The sequence below is a fragment of the Pagrus pagrus genome (assembly GCF_965226575.1).
Source record: "Pagrus pagrus genome assembly, chromosome: 21".
Taxonomy (NCBI): domain Eukaryota; kingdom Metazoa; phylum Chordata; class Actinopteri; order Spariformes; family Sparidae; genus Pagrus; species Pagrus pagrus.
Genome location: NC_140208.1, coordinates 23361366 through 23388380, shown reverse-complemented (window position 1 = coordinate 23388380; position 27015 = coordinate 23361366). Strand labels below are relative to the sequence as shown.

General features: G+C 41.9%; 3 protein-coding genes across 11 annotated transcripts; all 3 read right to left on the bottom strand.

Moving 5' to 3' along the window:
* Nucleotides 1-1276: 1276 nt before the first annotated feature.
* map2k4b (mitogen-activated protein kinase kinase 4b) lies at nucleotides 1277-12432 on the bottom strand. Of its 2 annotated transcripts, XM_084342622.1 has the most exons (13): nucleotides 12137-12432; nucleotides 10744-10779; nucleotides 9036-9068; nucleotides 7126-7228; nucleotides 5975-6149; nucleotides 5060-5179; nucleotides 4759-4878; nucleotides 4611-4662; nucleotides 3857-3984; nucleotides 3572-3649; nucleotides 3303-3451; nucleotides 2520-2565; nucleotides 1277-1807 (listed from the first exon to the last, which is right to left on the bottom strand). In XM_084342622.1, exons 1-13 carry the CDS (start codon nucleotides 12246-12248, stop codon nucleotides 1694-1696), a joined length of 1266 nt encoding a protein of 421 aa, XP_084198748.1. In that variant the 5' UTR covers nucleotides 12249-12432; the 3' UTR covers nucleotides 1277-1693. The 2 variants fall into 2 exon arrangements, with proteins under 2 accessions (XP_084198748.1, XP_084198749.1); XM_084342623.1 differs by lacking the exon at nucleotides 9036-9068.
* A 440-nt stretch (nucleotides 12433-12872) lies between these two features.
* Nucleotides 12873-17873, bottom strand: adprm (ADP-ribose/CDP-alcohol diphosphatase, manganese-dependent). Its single transcript, XM_084343087.1, has 3 exons — nucleotides 16998-17873; nucleotides 16400-16522; nucleotides 12873-14666 (listed from the first exon to the last, which is right to left on the bottom strand). The coding sequence occupies exons 1-3, from the start codon at nucleotides 17569-17571 to the stop codon at nucleotides 14341-14343; spliced, it is 1023 nt and encodes a 340-aa protein (XP_084199213.1). The 5' UTR covers nucleotides 17572-17873; the 3' UTR covers nucleotides 12873-14340.
* A 2019-nt stretch (nucleotides 17874-19892) lies between these two features.
* rsph1 (radial spoke head component 1) lies at nucleotides 19893-25553 on the bottom strand. 8 transcript variants are annotated; one of them, XM_084341952.1, is made up of 8 exons: nucleotides 25400-25520; nucleotides 25123-25236; nucleotides 23912-24017; nucleotides 23699-23789; nucleotides 23409-23544; nucleotides 21905-21976; nucleotides 21219-21327; nucleotides 19893-20029 (listed from the first exon to the last, which is right to left on the bottom strand). In XM_084341952.1, the coding sequence occupies exons 1-8, from the start codon at nucleotides 25448-25450 to the stop codon at nucleotides 19974-19976; spliced, it is 735 nt and encodes a 244-aa protein (XP_084198078.1). In that variant the 5' UTR covers nucleotides 25451-25520; the 3' UTR covers nucleotides 19893-19973. The 8 variants fall into 8 exon arrangements, with proteins under 8 accessions (XP_084198078.1, XP_084198080.1, XP_084198075.1 ...); XM_084341954.1 differs by lacking the exons at nucleotides 19893-20029; nucleotides 21219-21327 and adding an exon at nucleotides 21393-21761 and having other exon boundaries at nucleotides 25400-25525; XM_084341949.1 differs by lacking the exons at nucleotides 19893-20029; nucleotides 21219-21327; nucleotides 21905-21976; nucleotides 23409-23544; nucleotides 23699-23789 and adding exons at nucleotides 24278-24651; nucleotides 24688-25020 and having other exon boundaries at nucleotides 23932-24017; nucleotides 25091-25236; nucleotides 25400-25552.
* Nucleotides 25554-27015: the final 1462 nt, after the last annotated feature.

Below are 27015 nucleotides of genomic sequence, written 5' to 3'. Positions count from 1 at the left end.
TGTAGCATCGAATTAGCCTCAGTTTGTGCCTATTAAATACTGTCATCATGTTTGGACACAGAGGTTAGCGTCCAGTTTAATGGAAGATAAACTGCTCATAATCTCTTAGGAAAGACGGGACATCTCAGACAACATTTGCAGCAGTTCTGATGGTATTTCTATAATATTCAAAGACTCTTCTGATCACCTGGATCATAACATAAAAAAGATTTTTACCTGCTTCCCAAGTCAAGACTTTATTTTCTTATCTCAAACAGAGATGCTACCTAATGATAGCTGGAAATGACATATCTCCTTGCTCAATTTCTGCCACACTAACGAAAATAAAAACATTTGACTTTTTTTTTACTTTTATCATGTATATTTGTATTTATTAATGTTAGGTTTGTGCCACACAAAATGAGCGAGTTGATCTGTTGTTTCTGAAAGGTTGGCGTCCAACAGCTAGCAAAATATCCAGATTAGCTAAACTCCAATGCCAACAAATATTTTGTCAAAATCATTTATGTCCCCTTCTCTTTTCTATTAACAAAGAGTATTACAGAAAACATTTAGGTAGCAAGTTTCTCATCTTTAGCCCCATTTACCATAATTCTGACTGGTTAAAATGACCAACATCACCAGCAACAGATTCAATCAGCTGTGGCTACCAACTCTCAGCCAACAAATGATCTTTGAGTTACTTTAGTTATTTACAGCTTTAGTTACTTGCAAATATTTAAAGTAAAACCTTCTTAGAAAATTCAAAAAGATTCACTCAGGAAGCTTTTTTGTTGTCGTTTTTTTCCTGTGCAGTGGACAAAATATAGTTTGATTTAAGTGATTCTGCAAATACTGTCAAAACTTCCAAGTCTTGTTAAATGACGTTCTGGACTCAGCAGGGATTGATCTTTTAGAAAACCAGATGCTTGTCTCTGTGACTCAAATGTAGTGATAATATATGAAAGGTACAATCTGGGGCTAACACTGGGTGTGAGAAATGTTTGTGTCCTAATAATGTGTCAAGACAAACTCACAGATTGCATATTGGAGAAAAAAAAAAGTAAAGCCATGCTACCGAATCCATGAGCTTTCCAAAGAGAAAACACTTTTGCATACTCATTTACCATGAGTGAAGGTGCCCAACAGACTGTGTGAAAGAATGTGTGTTTAGACAGTAGGTCTATCTGCAGGCATCTGTACATGTCAACAAGTCAGAGGTGAACACACATATGCATACATACAGTCCACAATGTACAGCCCAATAGCTGGTTGTTTTTGTTCATACATCATGATGTCACTGTTCAACATTTTATTTGGTAGATTCTGTATTTGTGTACAACAAGTTCAAGTATATATATACCATATATGTATACTCTATTCCTTTTTCCTCACATAAAAAGAAGCATTGCATTTTGCTAAGACAATGTTATGTCTTCAAGTTTTTCTGGCTGCAGATGGATGATGATATTTTAGATTTCACCGACTTTAACATGAGGTGATGGAGGTGGAAGGATTCTCTTAACAATAAATCATCTCATTGCACCGGGCAATTTGGACTTAGTTCCTGTGTTCTTTGGAACGTGTGAATAAACAGGTGATCCTACGTAACTCTGAGGGCTAAGATGTCGAGCGTTGCATCACAAAGCTTTGTGTCCCACCCACTGCATGTTGGGTGACCCCCACCCACCCCCCGCTCCCCGGCCTAACTCCATCAGTCCACGTACATAGGAGAGATAGGAGAGGCTGGGATCTGATCCAGGATGCGACATACGTAACTGGCGACGTCCACGAAACGCTCTTCGTACATCAGAATGAAGGGATGTTTCTGGAGGAGAGATACAGTGAGCGTCAGACTGATGTGTGTGGCACTGAGGAGCTTTCTGATTTCATAAACTAAAAAAATCATTGAACAAAAGTGTTGTTCTTGAGACAGCAATGTAGTTTAATGTTCTGTATCCTAAATCCTCAAACAGCTGTTCGCCAGAAGAACAAGACGAATAGTTCCTACAGGTATTTACTTAAAATAAACTCAGCAAACAACTTGGAACACATGATGGAATGTATTAACCCTTGCTTAAATTTGAAGCTGTAAATCTCTTTTTTTTTAACCACTTGGGGGCAGCGAAAGAAGCTAAAACACAACAGTGACAACTGATCACCATATAAAGTCTTGTGGCCAACCAAGTCCAATGTTTTGGCTCTTTAGCTTTGTTTTGGTCACTACCAACTATTAAAAATAGACTTAGAAATATTCAGTTTGCCAGATGCTTCACTATGTTCACCAGCTAATCACTAGCTAATGTGTACAATGGCTAAAACAATGTACAGCAAATTTTTCATAGCTTTTCCTACTACTGCTACAGAGATGTTGAAAGAGCTAAGTTTGAAGAATGGGCTGAAAGAGGCTAAAAGGGGAACTGCAGAGTTGGATGAGGGTAAAGGCATCATGCTCAGAAACAAACTTTTAACTAACTTCAGGCTGGTGTACTGATTTGTGTGACTTGCATTGAAAACTGAAGAAAAGTCCAATAACTTACCAGAAGCTCCCTGTACTTTGGCCTTTTTGATTCATCCTTTGTAAGGCTGGACAGAAAAAACAGAAAGAAAAAAGTTAAGTATACTGAAAAGTATTCAGCGGTGACTGCACTCTATTTTAGATCACCACGATTAGAAACAATCAGAAACATTACAGAACACTTAGGACCCACTGAAATCTCAATTTCCGTGAGATCTCATAAATTTAACTCAATAATAAAATGATTATTATTTTCTAGACTAAAAACGTGCTGAAATTGCAAAATGAGAGAAGATAAATAGTAGCACAGAAATAGCAATGTAAAGCTTAAAGACACTTTCATTGGTTCATATACAAAATAAAAGTCCTTATTTGTAAACTCTGAGTAGGGAGATCACTTCAAGGTTCTCACATTTCTGACCCTTTTAAAATCTGTCAGAAAGAGAAAAAATGAACTTAAGGTCCAATTACTGATTTTTTTTAGTTTTTTTTTTTTTTTTTCTCGCTTTAAACCATTTTCCAGGGTCTTCATCTGAGAGTGAGGTTAGCTCAGTTGACATGGAGACTCCATTGACTAATGAAGACCATGTGACGTGGTCAGAAGCTGAGGTGAAAACCTGGTAAGTTTATCTTTGTTGTCAAAGTTGTTAAAGAAAGAACTTAAATGCTGTTTCAAAATGGTTTCAGTAATAGAGGGTGTTGATTTAACTGGTACATATTCATATATATGATACTTAATTGACTGTATGTATACAGTATGTATGCAAGTAAGGCTGAATGTAAGGCTGTATGTATTGGTGCATACCATAGGTTAACAAAGTTGATGAACTTGGGGGAGAACTGCCTCTCCTCTGAGTTGCTGAGCTGGGGAGGTTCACCTTTCACCACTTGTGTCAGCTGATCAAAAACACTATTCCACTTGGGGTAAGGAAACCTTCCGGTGGCCAGCTCGTACTGAAAGCAAACACAAACCAGCGACTGTGATGAGCAGATTTGCCTTCTTGCAGCAGCTGTTCATTCAAACTGGCTCAGACATAACATAGGTTAAGATTTCATGTTAAAACTGCGTCTTACCAGGGTGATTCCCAAGCTCCACACATCAGAGCGGACATCATAGCCTTGTCTGGAAGCACTGGGGTCTATCCTTTCAGGCTGAAACACACACAAAATATATTACGTAGAGATTAGGTCAAAGAATTACATTTTTTAAAGTCTGTATAATCTCAGAACATCTTGTTTCTGTCTGTTTCTTTAGTTACCCATCTTTATAACTGCCTAACTGGCCTTTAAGGGGTATCCAGATATCTGAACCTCTGTCTATGACTCTGACAGATTTAGCTGTGAGTTTTTCAGTCGTACCGCCATGTAAGGCCTGCAGCCTGCGTCTCTGGTCTTGGCTATGGAGTCCACCAGCTGGCCGCTGATGCCAAAATCACACAGCTTGATGTTACCCCTTCGGTCCATTAGAATGTTGGAAGGTTTGATGTCTGAAATAATGGAAAAGACATTTTATACAGAGTAACATTAACAGAAGTGAACCGAGGTTTTCAATGCACGTACCAACAGAAATGTTTTGATACTGCCAGCTGCCAGTATTTTGTTCTGACATGAGATTCACCGTCATTTTGTTTTCGTACAAAAGGACTGAGCGTTCTTTATTAACACCATACTGTAAAAAGTGAGATTTTCATCTCTCTTTTTTGATTATAAAGCAGGTCCACATGCTGTACAAATATAAGTATCAAAATACTCAGTCTACGGATAAATGCACCCGGCCTGTATTCTGAAACTGTGCCTTTAAACGAGTCATCAGGACTTCTGTACAGTCCCCATCCCCCATCAACCCCCAGCACAGTGATGACAAAAACACAGAGCTGAAAAACACAGTGGGCGGTGCCTGCTCAGGCCTGTGAGAGCTGACCAATCAGAGCAGACTGGGCTTTTTAGGAGGGGGGTCTTAAAGAGACAGGCTCTAAAACCGAGCGTTCTGGCAGAGGGTGAATAGAGGTGCTGCAGCAATGGACTGAAACTGAGCAGAATATGGGACCTTTAAATTCAATAACATGGCCTCTGAACTTTAATTAAATCAATTTTACAATAATGATAAACTTACCTCTGTGAATTATTTTCAAGTTTTCTTTTAAGTGGTTCAGTGCTTTAACGGTCTGTTGAACACAAAATAAAACGCATCACTTCTGTTTCCATGACATGCATGGTATGAAATCGAAATGTGCAAAAGACAGAGTGGATCCGCTACTCACCGCTAATGTTATTTTGCCTAATATTTCCTCTGGAATGACGTCATCTAATGCACAATATACATATTTGTAGAATTTGTCTAATGAGGTAGACATAAGCTCCATACAAATCCAACAGTCCCCCTAAAAACAGAGAGTCTGCAGTTAGTTTCCTGAAGGTTTGAGTTCATTTCTACAAAAACATCCACTGTGTGCTGGAGCTGGTGTCACTACATCAGTTAAATATTAGAGCTCTAAGAAATGTTGCTACATAGTAAACACGGGTAATATTAGAAGGCAGAGCGAGAGTGAGATTCAGTCAGACCTCTCTGAAGAGAGCGCCGTAGAACTGAACAATGTAGGGACAGTCACTACTCCTCATCACCACGTCGAGATCCATCAGCAGCTGCTTCTGCTCCTTCTCATCCACAGTGGAGCGAATCCTCTGAGAGACACAACACAAGAACACATTCACAGTTCAGTCCTATTCTTACTTTCAACAACATGCACTACACCTGGATTCAGGTTTACAGTTATGGATTCAAGCTCTCATTATCACACAAACGATTTGTTTTTCTTTTCACTTTGTGCAATATATGTATGTATTGCAATGGTAAATTTAAAACCAAGAAAAAATCATGTCACTGCACACTGGGGTTTAATCAAATCTGTGACAATCAATCAATCAAATATCAATATCAATTTTGAGACATGTCAGATTGTGCAATGAACCTGATCATTGATACGAGTCTATCTGATCAAAATGAACTTTTAACACTCTGATCATTTTCATATTAATATTCAATTTTTTGCCGTTTTCCCCTGAAGAATAAAAATCTTAATGTTGTATTTCACACAGGAATCCAACACCTTCTTAAATATCAAGTTCAAGGACTTTTCACATCCAATTCTGAAATTCAAGGACCTGTCACAGCTTAGTTTGAGACACAGACTGAGGCCGTTATAACACTGAGAATACAATGAGAACTCTTTACAGAAGTTCACAGACAATTAAAAAAATATGTCAAAGAACTTCAATATCTATTCTTGCACAAAATATATAAATTCAAGCACCTTCAATGACATTTTTCTATTTATGTATATTTTCAAAAATGTACAAAACCTTGATTTTTTTTTTCCACCACCTCAAACTCACAAACTGGAAGATTTGTCAGAATGTGGGAATGAGCTAAACTCAGGCGAGGTGTGTCTGTCAGTGTAAGAGTCAACAGCAGGTCACCTTGACAGCCATGATCTGGCCCGTGGGTTTGAAGACCATCTTGTTGACGGAGCCATACGCCCCACGACCGATCTCCCCGAGGTCTCTCAGATCCTCTGCAGTGAAGTCACAGTGCTGCTCTGGAGAGATCTTCAACTTCCCCGACGACTCGATACTGTGTCTCTGCAGACGCTCTCTGGAGGGTGAGACAGGATTGGACGAGACAGCATGTGAGAAAAAAGGGAAGGGGCCACAGAAAGGGGAAGGACAAGAGAGAAAGGACAATGTGGAGCCATGACAGGGACATGCATTATAGATTAATGTGGATATGATGAATATTTAATTAGTAATTCCCTAATCTGGAATGTTTAGAAGGTTCACATATCGGCATCCTCCTCATCTGAGCTGTAACCTTCGTTAACTTAGTCAGCTAGCCTCTTGTCCATGTGTAAATGAACGCTTCCTTTGATGTGGTGATACAGAAAGAAAACTGTTCCTACATGAAACTGCTCACAACAAGGTCTGTGGGTGATCTTGGGTCATGGAAAGAGACATTGCTGTTGAGTTCTTCATATTCATTTTTTGGCTCTTTGAGCACCACAAACCCAGCGCCGTCTAGTTACATTATACCCGAGAGAAGACAGACATCTCTACAGCTGATATCTCAACAACTTACACTAAAACAATCGAGATGACACAATATCACTGCAGGTAAGAAGAAAAATATGTTGTTTTGATTTTGGTGTAAAATGTCCTTTTAACTATGAAACTCTTCATTAAAGGGACCTCGTGGACTTTCTGACCACTAGAAGTGCTGTGGATGTTTTCAAGATGGGGTTCTTGTTCTGTTTGTTTCTTGAGCACGTACAAAGACATGCACATATGTTATTCGCAGTCCTACTGATGATTGTATACCATTCCACTGATCAACAGCTGATGAGAAATGTTCCAACATGCAAACAAAGGCCAGAAAAAGGGCGGCTAGCGTGCAAATGTAGATGGAAATAATGTCAGTATAAAACTCTTCCAAAACAACATTTTTTTTTTTTTTAACTCAGCAATTCCAGAAAACTGCTGCCAGACAGGATACACTTACCCAGAGGTCTTATATACAACACAATCATGACAAACAGAGTTCCCGTGAGATGCCACCATCAGTTGTCTCTACTCACATGTGAGGGTTCTGGAAAGAGGGAGGTGTTGGATTGAGCGGGAGCCTGGAGGTTGGTTTCACTGGAGGGTTGGCGAAATTCAGCTTCAGAGCTTTACGTTTACCTGGCAGGACAAAGAGAGGAACAGATCCAGAATCCCACAACATGCACAGCACACTGTGGGCTCAACCAGCTGGTACCAACAGTGTGATAAATGCTCGTCTTACCTCAGCAACTTCTGTCTCTAGCACTTGAGATAAGCCTTTACATGTGTGATAGAAGCTATATTAAGAAATAAATGCCACAGTCTGACCCCAAGAAACGGCACATTATTGTGCCTTCTACATTGAAATCTGGCTATCAGGTCAGTAGAGAATGGTGAGGAGAAAACTGATATGGCATTGACGTGATTTAAAGATCCATTCATTTAGAGCCGTTTGTGTCCACAGACTGACCTTTGGGTTATCTCAAGCTCTTCTCAAGATCAGAGGAAGCACACAATGCATTTTGAACACAAGCAAAGTGCCCACAGGTACGGGGGCTCCCAACAGTCAGATACCACACCAGTTCTTTCAGCTGTACACAATACCTTTTCATCCCAACAACATGCAGTGGGGTCCAAAAGTCTGAGCCCACATTGAAAATATCTAATATTGTTGTGTAAACCTGGGAATTATACGAAAGTTTGAGGTGTCACCAAGTAAATGAAAGCATGAAAACTCAAATTGTTATTCTAAGCAAAGAGGGTCCTTCTCAGCATCACATCATGTCTGCTCTAAAGGTTTCTAAGAGGACAGTGCATGGAACTCTAAAACACTTTACAAGACAGCCTTCTTTTGACTGATCATGCGTTGGATACAACTGATCCAGTATCTGTAGTGTCTCAGAGCACAAGGAGCAGCTTCTGAGCCACTTCTCAGGAGGGAAATAAGGACACTTGAGGTGGGCCAAGAAATACCAAAAATTCAGTGGATGACTGCAAAAAAGGTTTTATTTATTGGAGTTGGACACATGCACAGAATTGACTCCACCCTGACCAAGGAGAAGCACCAAACTATTGAGTCCATGCAGCTCAAGTGTAGCTGTCATTCAAGCAAAAAGGGGACAAACCAAATACTAAGATATTCTGAAATTCATGGACTATTTTCAAAGATTCAACAATTCAAGCATCGGGACTGGTGGTCTCAGACTTTTGGACCCTTGAATTCTGTATGTAATACAGTTTTTGTAAGGCATTAGAGCCACAAAGAGCCCCACTGCAGGATACTGATACTGGGAACCCCTGTCCAAAACATTTCCATTGAGAACTTAAAAAAAAAAAAGTGCAAATCAAACCTGAACAGTTCCCCTGAGATATCAAAATGACCCAACACTTAAATAGCACTTGATTCCAATTAAAGACTTAATCAAGTCAACAGTGTTTGTTACCTGTAAGTGGATATTTGGGTGTATCCACAGAAAAATAACTTCCAATCACACTAACTTCTATGCAAAGTGCTGATTTTCAGTGTTGAGTCGTTTTTGCCATGCCCTGTTCAACCAGCTCTTGGATGCAAACAGGTCCCTTAACCTTTAAGCCCCGGTGCAAATGAATCTCTCTTGGTCATAACTGAATTGGTGACAGTAGCAGTGAACAGTGGACAGACTCCCCAACTACCAGAGCACCACACAGGCTGCTTCAATAGTACACAGTGGCGTCCTTTCACCTGTTTTATCCAATTAAACATGAGCATGATAAAATCATCCAGAATGTGGAGCTCAGTATGAACGCTGATCAATCACCAGGCAGCAGTTGGCCCAGTCCTCAGCCAGTGATTGAACAGAAACAGGCTCAGTGAAAGTCAGTGAGGAGAGGAGACCACTGTAGACTACTGAGGTGTACCCACAAAGAGTAGAGGTCGGTGTGCTTTGTGTGCGAGTCTATTGCTTACTTTGGGACACTCCAGACAGGCTTATCTGAAACCCTGAAGTAAAGGAAACAACATTTTACTACATTTTCTTTGGGCTTGTGTGTGAGTGTGACTGGGTCATGATTCTAAAGTGCCATCCTAGCAAGAGCCAATGCTGAAAGTGGAATAGAGGGCAGGTTACTTTACTTACTTACTTACTTACTTACTTACTTACTGAAAGTAATGCCATGTTTTGGTGGGTCTGGTTCAGTGCACTGACAAGCAGCTGTACGTGGAACTTCATGTGACTCCATTGTATTACCAGTGGAATGAGGAATAGTTAGCTTTTAACATGTCTAGTCAATACTAGCCCAGTAGCAGAGTGTAAACGACTACTTGATTGCTTTGGTCTTTTGCTCTCTTCTTTTAGTCCCTGCAGTTAATCACTTTAGTACTATTTTACATTCAACGATAAAGTAAGTGACACCGAGGCCCAACTGATGTTTGTTTTAGTGGCCAATTGTAAGTGGTATATCGTGGCCGGCCGTTGGTATGCTGCTGCTGTTGTTCTTCTGTCATAAAGCACTCACAGCCCGTCAGTCATGTTCCACTGACAGGACACACTTTTCACCTGCAGGTACCGTGTATAACTGGTGGCTTGTGCCATAACATGGAGTGGAAGATGATGATGATCGGCAGCTGCCTGTCACTGATGTCATGAACACAAGGCGGTGATTACTGAGTTTAGAAATAAGGAGGCAAACACACACGCCCCTGTCTACATCAGTGGAGCTGAGGTGGAGCAGGTGAACAGTTACAGTGTCATCACAGAGAATCTATCATGGGTGTCACACGTCACCACAAAGCTCACAATTTGTATTGTATTTCTTTAGAAAACTTAAGAAGGTTCAATTTCTTCGCCAAGATATTTTACACATCTTTTACAGAAGACTCGAACATCACAAACTGGCATGTCTCGTGGACAGCCCAGGACAGGAAGGTTCAACAATATATTAATATATCCACATATTAGCCTATAACTAATGCAGAGTGTTGATAAACCTTTGAAAAAGTGTTACCTTTAATGCCATCTGTATGCAAAAAGGCTTTTTTTTTTCCAGTAATGAAATATGTCAGTGAGAACAGTCATGCCAGTGGAACACGAGTCACAAATCATTAAAATAATCAGGTCATACTAAGTTAAATACCACTGGCCATTTGGCACTAAAACCGGGGTGGCACACTATTGGTATGTGCCAGTGGGAGTGGCACTGATCTGTGGAGCACAAGTGACAAATGTATAGGCGGCACACAGTCAGAAACGCTAACAGGAAGTGATGTTCGCCAGTGGACCATGGCTGACATTCTGTTATGCGATGAAGCCAGAAGAGAGAGCAGCAGCATACCAGACGTTAACACAGGCATACCACTAAGAACTGAGACGTGTCACTCAGACACTCAGACAGACGGGTTGGTTTGATGCAGTGTCTCGTACAATGGGGTCTGTCTACTGTGTCTAGATAACATCAAATGGAAACTTGATTAAAACATGCAGATAAGTAGATAAAATGCGGGTTTGACAAAAAAATATATATATGGATGGAATTTGGAAACAAACAAAAAAATATGATAAACACAATTAGGAGGGTATGGAACATTTGAAGGAATTCCTGCGCCAAGGTCTGGCCTAAACAGAGACAATGTAACCCCCCAACAGCAGACTGAACTCTAGTAAAGTAAGTGTGAATACCTGTTTCATTTTGACATCTCCAGCAGGTGTTGGTTTCTGTAAGGTTTAGATAAAACATTTGACACCAGACATCTGCCACAGAGTGAGAACATGCAACTCAGACCTGTTACTGTACTGCTGTCTGTTCGGGTTCAGCTACCACCAACACATCCATTATCGGACACGACATTGTCCGACCTGCTCTACGTCCTTTTTACAGTCACATTTAGACAGCACATCACATGAACAGCGAGCCTCCTGTATGTAAAGCCATTCACTAGTATGTGTGACTGCACACAAAGGTTTATGAAGCTACACGGGCTGCCAGCTGACACTGGTGCTTTGTCATTACTGTAAGTTAGCTCATAGCATCCTCTGATAAACAGCAGGGAGCCACACAGTCAAATAGACACAACGATTGCTGCCAGTTGAGCTAAACTGCTGAAGGCTTGGATTTCCGTCCGATAATGGATTTACAGTGTGGAGGCTGCGTCGCAAAACATCATATAGGAAGAAATGCACAGCCCTATATCATGATAAGTAACGAGATATACAGTGTCAGTACAGAAGTAAAGTTACAGACTGAGCAGTTCATTTTATACTATCACATTATTAAACGACAGAAGTAACAAGAGACTAAATGAGAAGGAGGTTTGGGACGCTCGTTATTTAAAGATGAATGGGGACATGTTGAACAGAGTGACCGTGTCTGACTTTAACTTTCTTTTTGTTTCCGCTCTTTGCTGTGTTGCATTCAAACAGTGGCCTGGCTCACACACACTCTTCAGTGTAGGCCTTGGTGCTACTTGTAGCAACCTGGTGCTAATAATATCGGCGAACACACATTCTTGGATGCATCTTTACACCGTCACACGTTCTGGACTTCGGTTTTGTTTCTACTGAGATTGACGACAGACTCGAGGAGTGGAAACAATCCACGGTGTCAGTACAGGTCGGTCGGTACACAGCGAGACAGGGGCGACTTCACCACGGCTAACCTGGTAGCCATGTAGTCACAGAGAGCCCTTCAAGCTAGCCAAAGAAAGCTTGAGCGATAGCGGAAACTGTGCAGTTCAGCCTTCAAAATAAAAGCGCACAACGTCACGTAGTTCACTTTACTCGAGACTACTACTACACTGTTGTACCTCTTGTTGGAACATTCCGTTAATTACTTTTTGTATTTAATTTTTTAATTGAGTTGATCGCATAAATAAGCAAACACCATATTGGGAATTTATTCTGGCCAACCACGCGGATTCTATTTTGAAAGTTCTGACCGGAAAGCTTGAATCAATCCTGCTCTCTTGACGATGGTTTTTTCAGGTTCTGGGAAGCTACGAGCTACATTTTCCTACTAACTCCTCAGTCCTCAGTTGAAATAGAAAAATACCAAATAAAGGCTAATGTCACCTACCTTGCATGCTGCTGCTCTGCGTCTGCTGGTGAAAATGGTGCGACGTGGATCCAACAATGTTGCTGCTGTTGCTGGAGCTTGTGGAGTTGCTGTCAGGACTGGGAGTCGCCATTGTTGTGTTGGATTCCGGCAGCAGCGCTCAGGCTGCAATGCAGAGTGAAACTTCGCCCTCTCTGCCTCCAGACGGGACACTGCGCCACCTGAACGCAGCAGCTGCACCACGGCCACGTCTGTGCCGCTGCTGCCTCCACGGCCTGTCGGAAGTACAGGAAATCACGCTTCACAGCGCAGTGCCTGACATATTTCACTCATTATTTTAACCACGTCAGTCTTCGTCAGTGGATGGAAATCTCTTTAGTTGCCATGGTTCTATCCAGTATAAGAGAACTAATATATATATATATATATATATATATATATATATATATATTATAACTATACTATTTTATATCTTCCTGTTATCACATAGTATGTGCATAATTTTGATTAGTGACACGTGATTATATCACCACCTTGTCATCTTCAAGCAAAAACCCCAGTGTTAATGTACCGGCACTATGTAAGGTTAAAGCTGGGGTTCATAATCCAACTTTGAGTAACACTTGTCTCTAAAAAACTCACGTGAACTTTCCTTTGCTTTATTTCAGACAGACAGCTAGTATCTCCCACTTTCCCATGTAACCTGAATGCAGCACGAGATGCCAGAGATGTGAGCGTGACATAGCTGTGCAACTACTGCTGTTATAAAGATGTTTATTCAGCATATTGTTTTACACTGTACATCATACAGATGTGCACTCTTATCACCTGGAAACTGGTCAATACATCAGTTACAATTCCACTGCACTGTCATCAAATATCTCACTATATTACATTGTTCAGAAAATATGTGCATCAGAAAATCAGTTTATGTGCAACATACAATAAAGGCACCAATTGCAATAAAAAAATCACTTGCTTCTTAAAATATGTGCATTTAAATAGGCAAATTATATAATTTGCCCCCAGATTAAAACACAACCGATGTATAAGATGTATTTCACAGTCATTTTCTAAAAAAAGACCCAAAATAGAAAAAAATCAAAATTAAAGTGCAGTAAATTATCGGAGGTACTGCATTTGTTCTTCTGAGGTAAGTGGACTTGCATCTAAAAACACAGACCAGACTGTATGTAAGTGTGTTTTTGTAATAGTTGTCTGTACTTCACCGTTAAAGAAATGTACACCTTGGCATTTAAAGCAACTTTAACAAACCTTAAAACAAAGCTACAAAATAACTTTAATGCTAAAGTGACTCGAAAAGGGGAATGTGTCTCTGTCTCAGCCACTCAACGCCCTTTCGCTTGCCCCTGCACTATGTAACTTCAGTGAATAGCGCTAACTGTCGCCGATTTTGGTGAAACTGGAACATACGTTATGGAGAAAACATTTTCTGGTTTTCCCTCAGACGTCCTCCGGCACCGCCAGCAAAGTAACGGAACCAGGCTGCGCAGCCTCTACAGACATCGTGACCGAGGTGAAGAGGCTGAAGAGGACGTCATCAGAGAAAACTAACAATTGACATTTAACGAGCAAGAGGCCAGACAGGAGATCAATGAGTATGTTGAGAAAGACAAAGAGACGGTGACCGAGTAAGAGGCAATGGTCTCAGACTGGCTTCTTTTATTGTTGGTGTTAGCCAGTAGCATGTGACAGCCAGCTGTTATTGTCTCTGGTTCAGGATACGTTAGCTTGGAGTGCATTACTGTTCTGAGCCGTGTGCAAACTTTGACTGCTGCATGGCAAAAAGTTTAAGATATAATGTTATTATGATGTGCTGAGTTTAGTTTGTAGCTAGCACGTTAGATTATAAAAAAAGTTAACTGTTTGTTACAGAAACCTGGGATTTGTATTACGACAGTTGCACTCAGAAATGGTGGGGGGGTGTCAAATCACACAAAACACAAATTACTACATAATGTCGCTTTAAATCTTAATAAAGAATGTAAAGTTAAACATTATCATAACTTAATTTCTCTCTCATTTGTAAATGTCCGTCAGCCCTCTGCTAGGGGACAGGAGATAAATGCATCAATGTTTTTTAAGTGACTTGTAGAATTCCCTGACTTTTCTTTGATAATGTCACAAACATCCTCTAAATTTCCCAATCTGGAATATACTCTTTCAATCCCAAGATATCCCAAAAGCCTTGGTTACAGTATGGGTCATTTTGCCCTATGATCTGCGTCACTTTGGCGCCCTGGAAAGAGAAACACTCGATCTTTGATCCTGCCGTTCCCTTTCAGCACCATCCTGTTCTCGTACACAGAGACCGTGCCAAAGGCATTGTCATCAGGTGGAGTCTCAATCACCCCCTCTAATGTCAAGTGGTGCACTCCCGTGTCTTTATCCTGATGGTATCCACCATCATGGTCGTGTCCTGCCATGAAACACACCACACTGCTGTGGGACCGTATGATGGCCAGGAGCTCATCGTAGTTCCAGGCGAGGCAGATGGGGTCTGTGGAGTACGGGTGTACAGGGAGGTGACCTGGGAAAGAAGAAAAACATGTCTGGTATCGTGTGTAGCAGCACTGGATTTAATGATCTGACAATGAGACTCAAGAATCAACCATCTTTCTTCTGAATCGCTTTAACGGTCTGCCTTCATACAGTGTTGCTTTAATTTTCCACCTTAATGCATTTACGCTGGCTGGCCTCTCCTCTGTCTCTCTCTACCAGCAACATCATCTGCTTTTTTCGTCAGCATTAAGTTTTATAAGGCAACAAACACACCTTGCATTTTGGGTTTTTTTGTCACCTGTGATTCCACTGTCAGCAGGTTATGTTGTATATAAAATGCTAAGATGGGTTGCCTAATATACTTGGGTGGCCATTAATGTACCTGGGCTGCTCACCCAAGTAAAACGTGTGTGTGGGAAACACTGATGTACACAATATATTGGACTTCTACTGGAACGCATCGGCTATCGTCTGAGGACAATTCTGTCTCAAAGGGCAGCAGCAAATATTTTAGGCTTCCAGTGTAGCCAGTAGATATCAGGACATGACATAACCGGGTCAGTTCCCCCTCTGTGCACTGGTATTTTTTAGTCCCATCAGCAACTTGAGACAGGAGAATGGACGTGAGACGACATTTTGGCTAATCGTTAAAACAAGTATTTGAACAAATGAATGCAACCAATTTTTTTTTTTTAAAGCAAATTAAAATCGCCATGTTATCAAATGGTAGCTCTTTAGGGCTCGAGACTAACGGCGCCCGGTCACGGAGTTTTGTACGTGTACAGTATGACTATCACTTAGCAAATGACAAACTGAACCAAGCACTGACTACAATGGCGCACGTCTTCTCGTGCTGTTACAGTCGCTGGCTGACTACTTAAGAAGCAAAGAGAGCAAGAAGCAAAAAGACATGGTTAATTCTATAGATGGCTGATGCATGGACTGTTTACTTATGCATGTATGCAACCACAGTTGGCTCAAATGTATTTGGTCAATACTTCTTGGACTATGAACTATGATACTAACTTGGGCTCCACAAGGCCTCCTGGTTAGATAGACTCACCTCGTAAACTGTAAAATGACATGTCAAAGAAATCAGCAGAGTTCAAAAGGAACAATTAAACATTTAAATTAAGGTCAAATTCTGTTTTCAGTGGTCCGAACTGCCATGACAGTGCAGTGGTAGCTGAGGAAGTGGGTAAACACTGAATACTGCCTGCATGCCCACAGGTCAAGTCACGTCACATTATGTACACTCTGTAGTTGTTTGGAGTCATAATGTGTGGTTTTACTCTGTGACTTGTTCTGGAGGCGAGTATGAAATTAATCTTCTTATCACAAAATGTACAATTCATTCAAATGAACATTAGTATTTAAATTATTTTACACAGTAAACATAAAAAGTCTGATACTTTATCACATTCACACACACTCTATGACACAACAGTAAAAGCAGGTTGGAGCAGATGTATCAGTGATGCTCGAGAGGTGAAAGGAGCAGGCTGAACACCCTGCAGTCAGCTGGACTGTGCAGTCAAACGTGGTTAGATAAACCTAGTGGGCATCAGAACCTGCTCTGTTTAACTACTGGACACTGCTGTAATGGCTCCACAGCAGCTGGTCTGACATGTCACTTCAACTTCTACAAAAGCTTGAAAGGGTACACTGCAAACCTTACATGGCTTACTTGCTGTACGTACTGTATTTCCACTTGAAAGATGTCAGGTAATTAAATGAATTCACACTCCGGGTTTTACTTACTGACAATTGTGACTTTTTCCTGCTTCTCATCAGCCGAGGACAGAACAGAATCCAGCCAGTCCAGCTGGTCCTTACTGAACCCACCGTTGAACATGGTAAACCTCCGCTGCACGCCCTCCGTATCTGAAACACAAAATATCCACTGTTAGTCACCCTGGGGTCTGTGAACTGGCATAAGTGGAATAAAAATGCATATGAATTAACTTATTGAATGATCAAAACTAAGGTGCCTCCTGTCTACAACTACTGCTAACTGCCAGTGTGCCTTTGAGCAAGGTGCTTCAGATGAACATGCTCCAGTAGAGCTGCTCAGGGACTGAGACACACACTGACATGTCCTTCACACTGTGAATGTTTCCCATCAGCAGACATGCTCAGCAGACTTTGCTGTTATTGTATAACTTAGTTATATATAGATTTCTCTCAAGTTACAACTTCAGCCGCTCAAATGTTAAAACTAATAATAAATGCCACATTTTAATATAAAATCCATAAAAAAAAATACTTGTATATTATTTGTATTGCTCATAAAGTAGTATTTGACTACGTATTGAAATAATATAAAATGAAGTTGTATCTGCTCAGCAGGTGAGCACACCTGGGGGACAGTTGAGGTCCTCGTTGTTGTTGTACTGTCGGATCAGGCTCAGGGCCTCCTGGTACTCCTCACTGGACTCCTCTCGGCCCAGAAGGCTCACATCGTAGGCGTCCAGCACGACGAACGTGAACCCGGGAAACGGGCTGAAGTGGTAGGCGTAGATGTCCCCGGCAGCCTGGCTTCCACCGGGGCTGCCGTCCGTGCTCGGGGCGCTGTTGAGTTTGGACCGCAGCAGCGCGCTCCTGCTGAAGTTGTAGAACTCGTGGTTGCCCCACACATGGTGCACCTCCACCGGGCCGCCGCTCAGCTCCCTCAGCACGGTGTCCAGCGCTCGGTCGGAGGCGCCGCGGCCCTTGTTGAAGCCGTCGATAATGTCTCCCAGCTGGAGGATAAACTCGGGTCTGACAGCCGACTCTGACCAACTTTCCTGGGCATTCCTGAGCAGCTGGAGGCTGCTCCGGTAGTACCGCCTCCTCGTCCGGCTGTAGTTGTATCCGTCGTCGATGTCTGCGTACTGAATGTCAGCGATCACTCCGAAGGTAAACAGCGGCGGCAGCTCAGGACTGTCGTCCATCCTCGGCGGTGTTGTCCTGGAGGTGACCGAGCTGTGACGGTGCTGACTGTGGCGGCGGAGCGAGCTGACCGCGCAGGAAACTCTCACCAGGAGCCGGTGTCCTCTGACATGATGGAGCCCGGCCAGGCTGCTTGATGTGGGGTTGTTTCCTCTGTCGTCCTCCGCGATGACAGCACACAAACCGACGCTGCCGCTGCGCGTGCTCACTGACGACTGAAGCACAATAAAAGCAGTGACTTCCGCCTGGATCCTTCAAAATAATGCTGCCAGATAAACAACAAGTGGGTACGGTGTAGCAATATGACCGCCCATTGATTCAAACGTCACCCGAGTAAGGGTGGGCGATACTGCAAATGTTGGTATCGATCCGATACCAAGTAATTACAGGGTAGTATTGCCGATACCGATACCGGGGAGAGGAGAGGAGGGGAGGGGCCTAGTGAACCTGAGTGAGCAGTGAGAGAGGTGGAGGAGCTCTGTGCATAAGGACTAGCTGCTGCGCTCACACAAACTCTGAAGAAATACCAGTGATTTGCTGAACTTATATAGCCTACTCACCTTGGTATCGATACTATCGATATTTGGATGGATCCGCCCACCCCTACACCCGAGGGAGTGTGTCTTTCCCTCCAACGTCTGCAGTTCATGACATGGGTGTTGGTGTACAGGTTAAACAGCATTATATCTACCTTAAAGGGGCACTATAGTTTTGGAGAAAAATTAAAACCCAGAATTTTAATTTAATTTACAATATAGGGTAATATAAGGTAATAATACAAACTTTTTTCCATAAGTGAATAAACAAGCTGTTCTCAGAGGAAAATAAGGTCCCAGAACATTGGTCGAAGATAGAAAGGTGGCAGGGTCCGCCACACAAAGTAAAGCAGTATAAATTGTGTTGTCTTTGAAGGTCAGTTTGTTTATTCAGTCATGAAAACAAAGATTATTTATTTATTTATAATCAGTCAATGAACATCTTTCTTTAATTTCTTTCTCAAAACTACATAGTGCAGCTTTAAGTTATTTTTCTGTGGCTGAAAGCCTAATGACCATGTAGGGTTGACAAATAAAGGCTTTTTCATGTACTGAGGTCTAGTCCACACATACACAGGTATTTTTGTAAATGGGGTGATGGAGCTATTTGTTTGTTGTTAGTTTTGGTTGTGATTTTTGCGAATAACAAGTATTTTTTGTTTGATTATTCTAGATTTTTGCTTTATTTACATTAGTTTGATAGCTTTCTTTTTTTTTTTTGCTAGTTATTTGTTTAGTCTAATTATTTCCTTCTTTAGCATGTTCAGTTTTGTCAAGTTAGTATTTTGTTTTGTCTTTGTTTTATTTAGGACTTTGGGGAACATTGTGGGCACCCGAGGTTAAATATGCAGAAGGATAGGTGTAGGACCATGATGCACCTGGGTGGGCCTCTGGTTTTTTAGCAGAGCGAGAGAGGCATGCAGGATCCCTTTGTTTGTTGTTTGCTTGCTTGTTTCTACCAAAGGAATGTTGAATGGACATTGAAATTCTTTTTGCCTGCGTACATTACAAGCCCATGGTGCAGCAGTGGCTCCTTGATTTTTATTTGAAGTTTGATTTAAAGTTTGATTGAAATAATTAAACAACTGGCCACTACACAGGGTTACTGGCAGTAAAATGCTTACAAGCCAGCCCCAACCTACATGAAAATATACACAAAACCTGGAAATCTAGAGGGGATGCCCAATGTCAGCTACTTGGACAATAAACCAATAAACAAATGCCTCTTCAGGGGATAATAAACAAATGTGCTCCTACAAGCCCCAGTGAAATAAAATGTTAAAACTGAAGGTGTATAGGGGCTTGGGTTTCAAGGGGTTCAAGAATGAACAGTTTCCCTCATTAGAATGAGGTGGGGCAGCCAAGAAAACACGATACGGCCTAAACTGACCAGAGTTTCTGGCTGGCAGTCTAATGGGACGAGGTTCTCAGTGAGTCAAGGACAGATTCAGATTCACAAAAGGGCGTCTTCACACCATGGTTGGCTGGGAGGGGAACGCCCCAAGCTGCTCCCACTCTTCAATCAGGAGTCAGTCTCACCCTGCACACAGGTGATCTCAATCCCCTGCAATCCCCTGATCCTGACACACACATACTTCCTCTGTTGTAATCATAAAAAACTGTTTCCCTCTTCACTTCATAAAAATGATGTTGCTCTGTTAAGTGCTACAGAGGGGCACTGCACTGTGGGAAGCACACACTGTACACTATATAACAAAGGTGGGCAATGGAAAAATTCTAGTCGCTACAACCATAGATCTCATAAAAACATTGAAATACCAGATTAATAGATTTATTTACATATTTATTGATATGTATGTTATTTTGCTCTGTAGACAAAGGCTGAAAGATGCAGGGTTGTGTACTGATCACACAGGCTGGCTCTCCGCCTCCTCCTCTGCTCGAGCTGTTTCCTTTTCCCCGGCTGACAAAAGAAAACACACATAGAAAAAAAACAGTGACTTAAGTGCAGAGTTTGACACTTTATCATTTTCTTGGTCTCACTTTCAGGACTCATCACTTCTTGTCTGGCCTCTCAGTACTTCTGCGTTCGAAACATTTGAGGCATATGACAGTAACACCACACACACCAGTCACAAAAACAGGCATGAGACGAATTTATACATCAGAATCAACACTTTGCATATTGTTAGCCCAGGGCTACCCTTAGCCTTAGGCTAAGAGTTGACCTGTGCTAACTTAGCCCCTTTGCCGACACAGATTGTTAACCCAGATTTAGCCTAAGCCCAGGGCTGTACGGGTCACCCTGCACTTCTCCTAGCCCAACTGTGTGTTGGAGCACACAGCTACAGTGTTGTGTTACTACTCTGTTAACTTGAGCCCTGTATCAGACCAACACCTCTTAGGCTGTATTCAGACCAAAGCAGACATTGCAGGGTGGTGTGGCGGTGTGGGAGTGTCACTCCATGGTCTGTGTGTGTGACTTGTTGTGAACCCCCCACTTATCAGTTTGACAAAAGGAGAAGCTGATATGTTGTTGTGCTGCTAGCATGTTGTTCTTTCTGGTGACTGTTTGTCCTCATCGACAGATAAAAAATAACAGTAAACAACCAGGATGAGGCGGATCATTACCGTGTGTTTTAAACTGGGACACAAGACCAAACCAAGTGATCACAAGTATAACATAGCGTTACACAGAGAAATGTCTGTGTTTAGTCAATTTTCTGGGGATTACCCCACAAACTGGGGGTGAACCTTGCAATGGAGCAGGGCCTGCAATCCCTAGGCTAAAGTTGGGGTTAGCCCACTTTGGAATGGGCCAGGATTGTACCGGTGTGAAAGCTTTCTTTAGTCTGGGCCTAAGAAGGATCTAAACTCTGGGCTGAGTGCAGTGTGAAAAGCCCTATTGACAGCAGAAATCCTAACTGAATGACCAAATAGGACATTTTCAAACTGATATTTCTTTAAAAAAGTTTATCTTCTACAAATTAAGTCATATAAGACATTTTAAGGCACACTCTGTCAAACTAACCAACAATTGTAAAGTTTGACAATTTGTAAGCAAAAATCTTAAAATATAAGTAAAGTCTGCAGGTGTCTGACAGTGATGAGAGGGATCTGAAACAACGTTATTTTGGGTTGCTGACGTTCACCTGAAGTCTCTTTGCCTGGAGTCCACGGCGTCAGGCCGGTGACACACTTGGGGATCCACTTGACGACGGCAGTGGAGGCCAACTCGCCCCACTCGCCCTCGGCTCGGTCCTGCAAAGAATGGAGGGAGAGGGAGACTAAGCTTCACATTTTTGTGTGCAAAATGTTTGTGTTCTCAACACTCACTAAAGATGACACCAGTACATGCATCCGGAGGTTTTTATATAGTCACTCATGCTGATCACATCATGCATATCAAGTCAAACATGCACTTAGGACAGGCAAATGTTCACACAGAAAGGGTAGTCATACTTCTGGCAGTATTTTCAATAACAATAATGAATTCTTATGCGTGCAAAGACACAAGGTCATCATGAAAGACACTGATATTTCTGAGTGATCTATCATCAGCAGCTGCCTACAGGCAGTGGAAGCACCTCCTCTTCTCCTCCTGAGGCTCCTAAGGTGTGATAACCGTCCCTGGAGCCCGGGTACGGTGACCTCTGTGTATTCATATTTTTACTGTTCTCCTCAACGTTCGCTGGCTGGAGTTTTAATCAAGAGAGTTGTCATGGTTATCATCTGATATTCCAAAGGTCCAGCTCTCCAGGTTATAGTCAGTACATTAAGTACATACAGTCCATAGTTAAATCAGATGAAACAATTGGTTGTGCTAATGTTGAGTTACCTGCTCTGCATGGTGGTATTCACCGTGCTGCTCACACCCAATGTCAAACACATACTTCCCCGGGCCATATGGCTGCAAAATCAGAATGAGATGGCAGAGACAGGAAATGAATCTTCTTTGAGAAAGGCCACGTTACAAATCACCACCATAGAAAAACGACAATTATTTATTTCAGCAAGAGCAAAGCAGTGAGTCAGAGAAATAAAACGTTATTTCCTGACTGTTGCACAGCAGATTTTGTGTGAATTCAGCCACAGTGCATGCTTCATACTGTCCACTGTTTACCTCTCTGCTCTGCATATGTGTGTTTGTGTGTGTAGCTCAGGTCAAGTAACGTCTCTAACATGGCAAAATAATACAGGCAGAGGGCATATGGTGGTCAATAGTGATGACTGAGAGGGATTACTTTTGTATGAGTCTATAAGTTGTTTATTTGGAAATCCTGCTTCGTATTCCTTTAAACTAAAACTATGATTGAGGTTTATTTCGATGTTAACTCCAGCCACTGTTTCTGTCAGATAGAATAATACTGTACTCCAAGGTAATTGCTGATATTCTGGGAACGAGAGAAAAAAGCGACGAGTTTGCACACCTATTTTCCTTACTAAACAGAAAAATACAACCATACACCGTCTGAATTAAAGTTATCTCCCTATTACTGAACTAAGACAAGCTTAATTTCCCAGATACCTTTTTGCACTCTTCATTGAAACTCAACTTCAACTAAATCAAACTCCCCAAAACAGTCTTGGTTTGTCTTTCCACAATCACCTCTGGTTTGGGCCAAATAAATCCTAAAGTAAGATGTGAAAATCTTCTGGCTCTACGTGCCAATGTTGTGACAACAGACTCCCCTGTCAACTAATAGGGCCATTTAGCTCAACGGCTAACTGAGCTGCTTGCTAATGGCAGCTAGTCGCTAAAGCCAAAAATAGCTAACGCAAAGAGTATAATGAGCAGCAGTTATTCTGCCCCCTACAGTTTTGGAGCTACCTTTGAATTCTGTCCAGTTCTTATGAATAACACCCTTTAAATGTAACGTTTCATATATTATAATCATCTTATTGCTCTCCTCAAAATAAGTTGGCTAACCTGAGGGTTTACAACCTGTCTGATCATCAGACTGCTCCTGTTTCTCACCCACTGGATCTTTTTTTTATACTGTTCTTGGTGCAAAAGTAAAATGCAAGTTGTAATAAAGTGTAGTTTTCAATAAGCAGTTACTATGGTTTTATTGTGAAACTGGCAGCTTCACAGATCAAATGTAGAAGAACTGAGTTTAGAGAGAATATCCAAACAGATTTAAAGAGACTTTAAACAAATTTTTTACTTGAATTGAAAGCTGAGATAATATAACTGCTAATATTCTGTGTGTAATTCTGTGTCTACCCTATTACTCATCTGACAAAGGCTGACTCCTTGCCCTACTCAGGCCAGGATATCCAATATTTTCACTAATCATTGCCCAGGCATTCAGTGAAGAAGTAATCAAAGCAGAACTTACATTATTGTTGACAAAGTTACCCATGTATCTGTGGTTGGGGTGGATGTACTCTCCAGCTGACTCCATCTTTCCATTCACCCATGAGCCCTTGTATTTGGAGCCAGTTTCGTGGTAGTGGTAAATTCCCTGGCCATGCCTGGCAATGAGATGACACAGAGGATTTCACATTCTCATACATCTAGATTTAGAGTTTAAATAAAAGGCATCAGGCAGGCTTTAAATCAGGAGGCCATGGGAGCACATGGCCTCTGATACAAACCGGCAAAGGAGTGTGAGTGACATTCACTGACCTCATGTGATGCAGCCACTCTCCATCATACGTGTCTCCATTGGGGTAAGTGTAGACACCATGACCCTGTTTCAGGTCCTCCACCCACGACCCTGACAGACAAGAGAGACAGGAGAGACAACGGCAAAAGTCTAGTTTCAGAAACTTCAGGTGCACACTGATGAAATACAGGAGCTGGTGACTATCTCAAATCATTTCTCTGGTATTATTGTACCTTCATATTTAGAGCCATCTGGATAGTAGAAGGTGCCCTGTCCATGTTTCAGGTTCTGGTAATAGCCTCCCACATACCTCGAGCCATCCTTGAAGCGATATGTCCCCTATCAGACAAAGCAGGCAAAGATAAATATAGATTAGTCACATAGACAAGTATCTACCAATGTAAGGTTATGGACACCTCTGTTCCAATAACAGAAATATTGTTTTCATCAAAGACTGAAATGGATCTAAAGGTAAACAGAGAATGTGAGACATTGCTGAAATTCAAAGTCTACAATGAGCTTTAATGAATCTACTTCAGGAATATTAAAACAACTATTTCTGACACACTGTACATGATTTAACTGGTGTGTTTGTGTACATTTCTTGAGTAGGACTCAGTTTGCTGTGTTCACTCAGTCCCAGTTGGACCTGTGGTCTCTGTTGGACCTGTAGTCTCTGTTGGACCTGTGGTCTCTGCTGGACCTGTAGTCTCTGTTGGACCTGTAGTCACTGTTGGACCTGTAGTCTCTGTTGGACCTGTGGTCTCTGCTGGACCTGTAGTCTCTGTTGGACCTGTGGTCTCTGTTGGACCTGTAGTCACTGTTGGACCTGTAGTCTCTGTTGGACCTGTGGTCTCTGTTGGACCTGTAGTCACTGTTGGACCTGTAGTCTCTGTTGGACCTGTGGTCTCTGCTGGACCTGTAGTCTCTGTTGGACCTGTGGTCTCTGTTGGACCTGTAGTCTTTGCTGGGCCTGTAGTCTCTGTTGGACCTATGGTCTCTGTTGGACCTGTGGTCTCTGCTGGACCTGTAGTCTCTGTTGGACCTGTGGTCTCTGTTGGACCTGTAGTCACTGTTGGACCTGTAGTCTCTGTTGGACCTGTGGTCTCTGTTGGACCTGTAGTCACTGTTGGACCTGTAGTCTCTGTTGGACCTGTGGTCTCTGCTGGACCTGCAGTCTCTGTTGGACCTGTGGTCTCTGTTGGACCTGTAGTCACTGTTGGACCTATGGTCTCTGCTGGACCTGTAGTCTCTGGACCTGTAGTCTCTGTTGGACCTGTAGTCTCTGCTGGACCTGTAGTCTCTGGACCTGTAGTCTCTGGACCTGTAGTCTCTGCTGGACCTGTAGTCTCTGGACCTGTAGTCTCTGTTGGACCTGCAGTCTCTGCTGGACCTGCAGTCTCTGTTGGACCTGTAGTCTCTGTATGTCTGGTCTGAAACCCACCTCTCCGTGTCTTTTGCCCTTCTCGTACTGTCCCTGATACACGTCTCCGTTGGGCAGCAGAGCTTTGCCGGTTCCGTGCCTCTCTCCGGCTTCATTCCTGCCTCCTTCATATTCCTGCTCAGACAAACACACACAGATCCTCTTCAACGACGGAGATGAGAAGCTGGACTGTTAGCAGCGCACAGGTAATGCTAACGCTAGCTTAACGACAGCTCACGTTATTACACAGAGCGAGCAGAGTATCATCTGTAACATCATCTGTAACATCATCTCTCACCCCGAGTTTACTGCGTTCATCATCAAACTCATCAGATCCAGCCTCCGACATCTTCCTGCGTGAGGGTGAACAACTGAAGCTCGTGCGCTACAGTTGTTTGATGTTGCTATGACAACATCAGTCCCACGTTACTCAGAGCTGAGTGAGGTTCAGTTCCCGCCGAGCGTCAGGAGCGTAGGAGTGTCGAATGCGTCAGAAGCGTCAGGGGCGTCGTTTATCTTTTACATGAACAGAAAGTCCTTTCTAACAAGCAGAGAACCGTAATATCCCAAAGTTACGCGTTCAACATTATTATCCTATGACTGTTTTGGTCATTTATCAAAAGATCTATATCAAATTAAATCAAACTAAATGCAAATCAAAGAGCTGCAGGTACGCAGGTAAAATCAGTCCAGTGTCCACTCAAAGATCTTTTGGTTTTCATGGTTTAGTTTTTCAAAAAAGCAAGCCAGCAAACAGCAAAGGAATCCTGCATGCCTCTCCTGCTCTGATAGAAAACCAGAGGCCCACCCAGGTGCATCATGGTCCTACATCTAGCCCTCTACCTACAGTATATAACCCAGGGTGCCCACAGTGTTACCCACACACCCAAACAGACACACAGACACAAAAACTAAGCTATACTAACTGGACACAACTTTACATGCTAAACAAGAACATAATTAAACTAAACACATAACTAGTAAAAGAACATACCATCAAGCTTTAATCTAAATAAACTAAACATCTAGAATATTCAAACAAAAAATAGCACTTGTTATTGCTAAAAATAATAACTAAAAACTAACATGAGAAAATGTTGGCAGTGGTACAGGCTGTATATATATATATATATATATGTATATATATATATAATTTGCTCAAGTACGCCTCAAACTAATACTTAAACTTCTGCATTCAAAATTTCAGCAAGGTATCAAATTATTGTCACCAAAATGTACTTAGTCTTAAAATAGAGCTCGATTTATCTGCTTTATATACTGCTGATAGTTTAACCAGAAAATATTGAATTTGTTGATGATAAACATTGTGTGTAAAATATGAATTCAGTTTTCTTCCGTTTTCTGCCTGTTAAAAGGTTTATTTGGGGAGGTTTTTTTTTACCAACAACCTTTATGTGCCAAGCAGAAGGAAGATGGAAAGTTTTTTTAGCTAATCCGATCACTGAGCAATTTTCATTCAAATGACTGACCGCCGTCTTTGTCGACATCCAGGGGTGCCACACCACCTGTCTCTACACTACCACCCTCTAACTTTACAGCAATTCCATAGTTTCATGTTTACAGTGTAAAGATACATAAGGAATTAATACTTGTGTTTTGAGACATTTTAGATTTTCAATTTTTTCAATTATCAAATGAAACACAAATAAAAACAAAAACTACAAAAAAAAGATCTGAGGGGTGATCGCCATTTTGCATAAAAGAGGCCCCTTGTATGCCCCTGAGGTAGATGAAACATGATATGGTGGCCTAATGTGCAAGAAAACATAATAAAGTTCACTTCAGGTTGCCCCCTCCAGTGGAGAAAACATGATGCAGTGCGGTCTAGTCTTCATATTTCAAATCTGACAGCATAATAAAACCATTTGAATCATAATGAGTGTTTGTAAATGT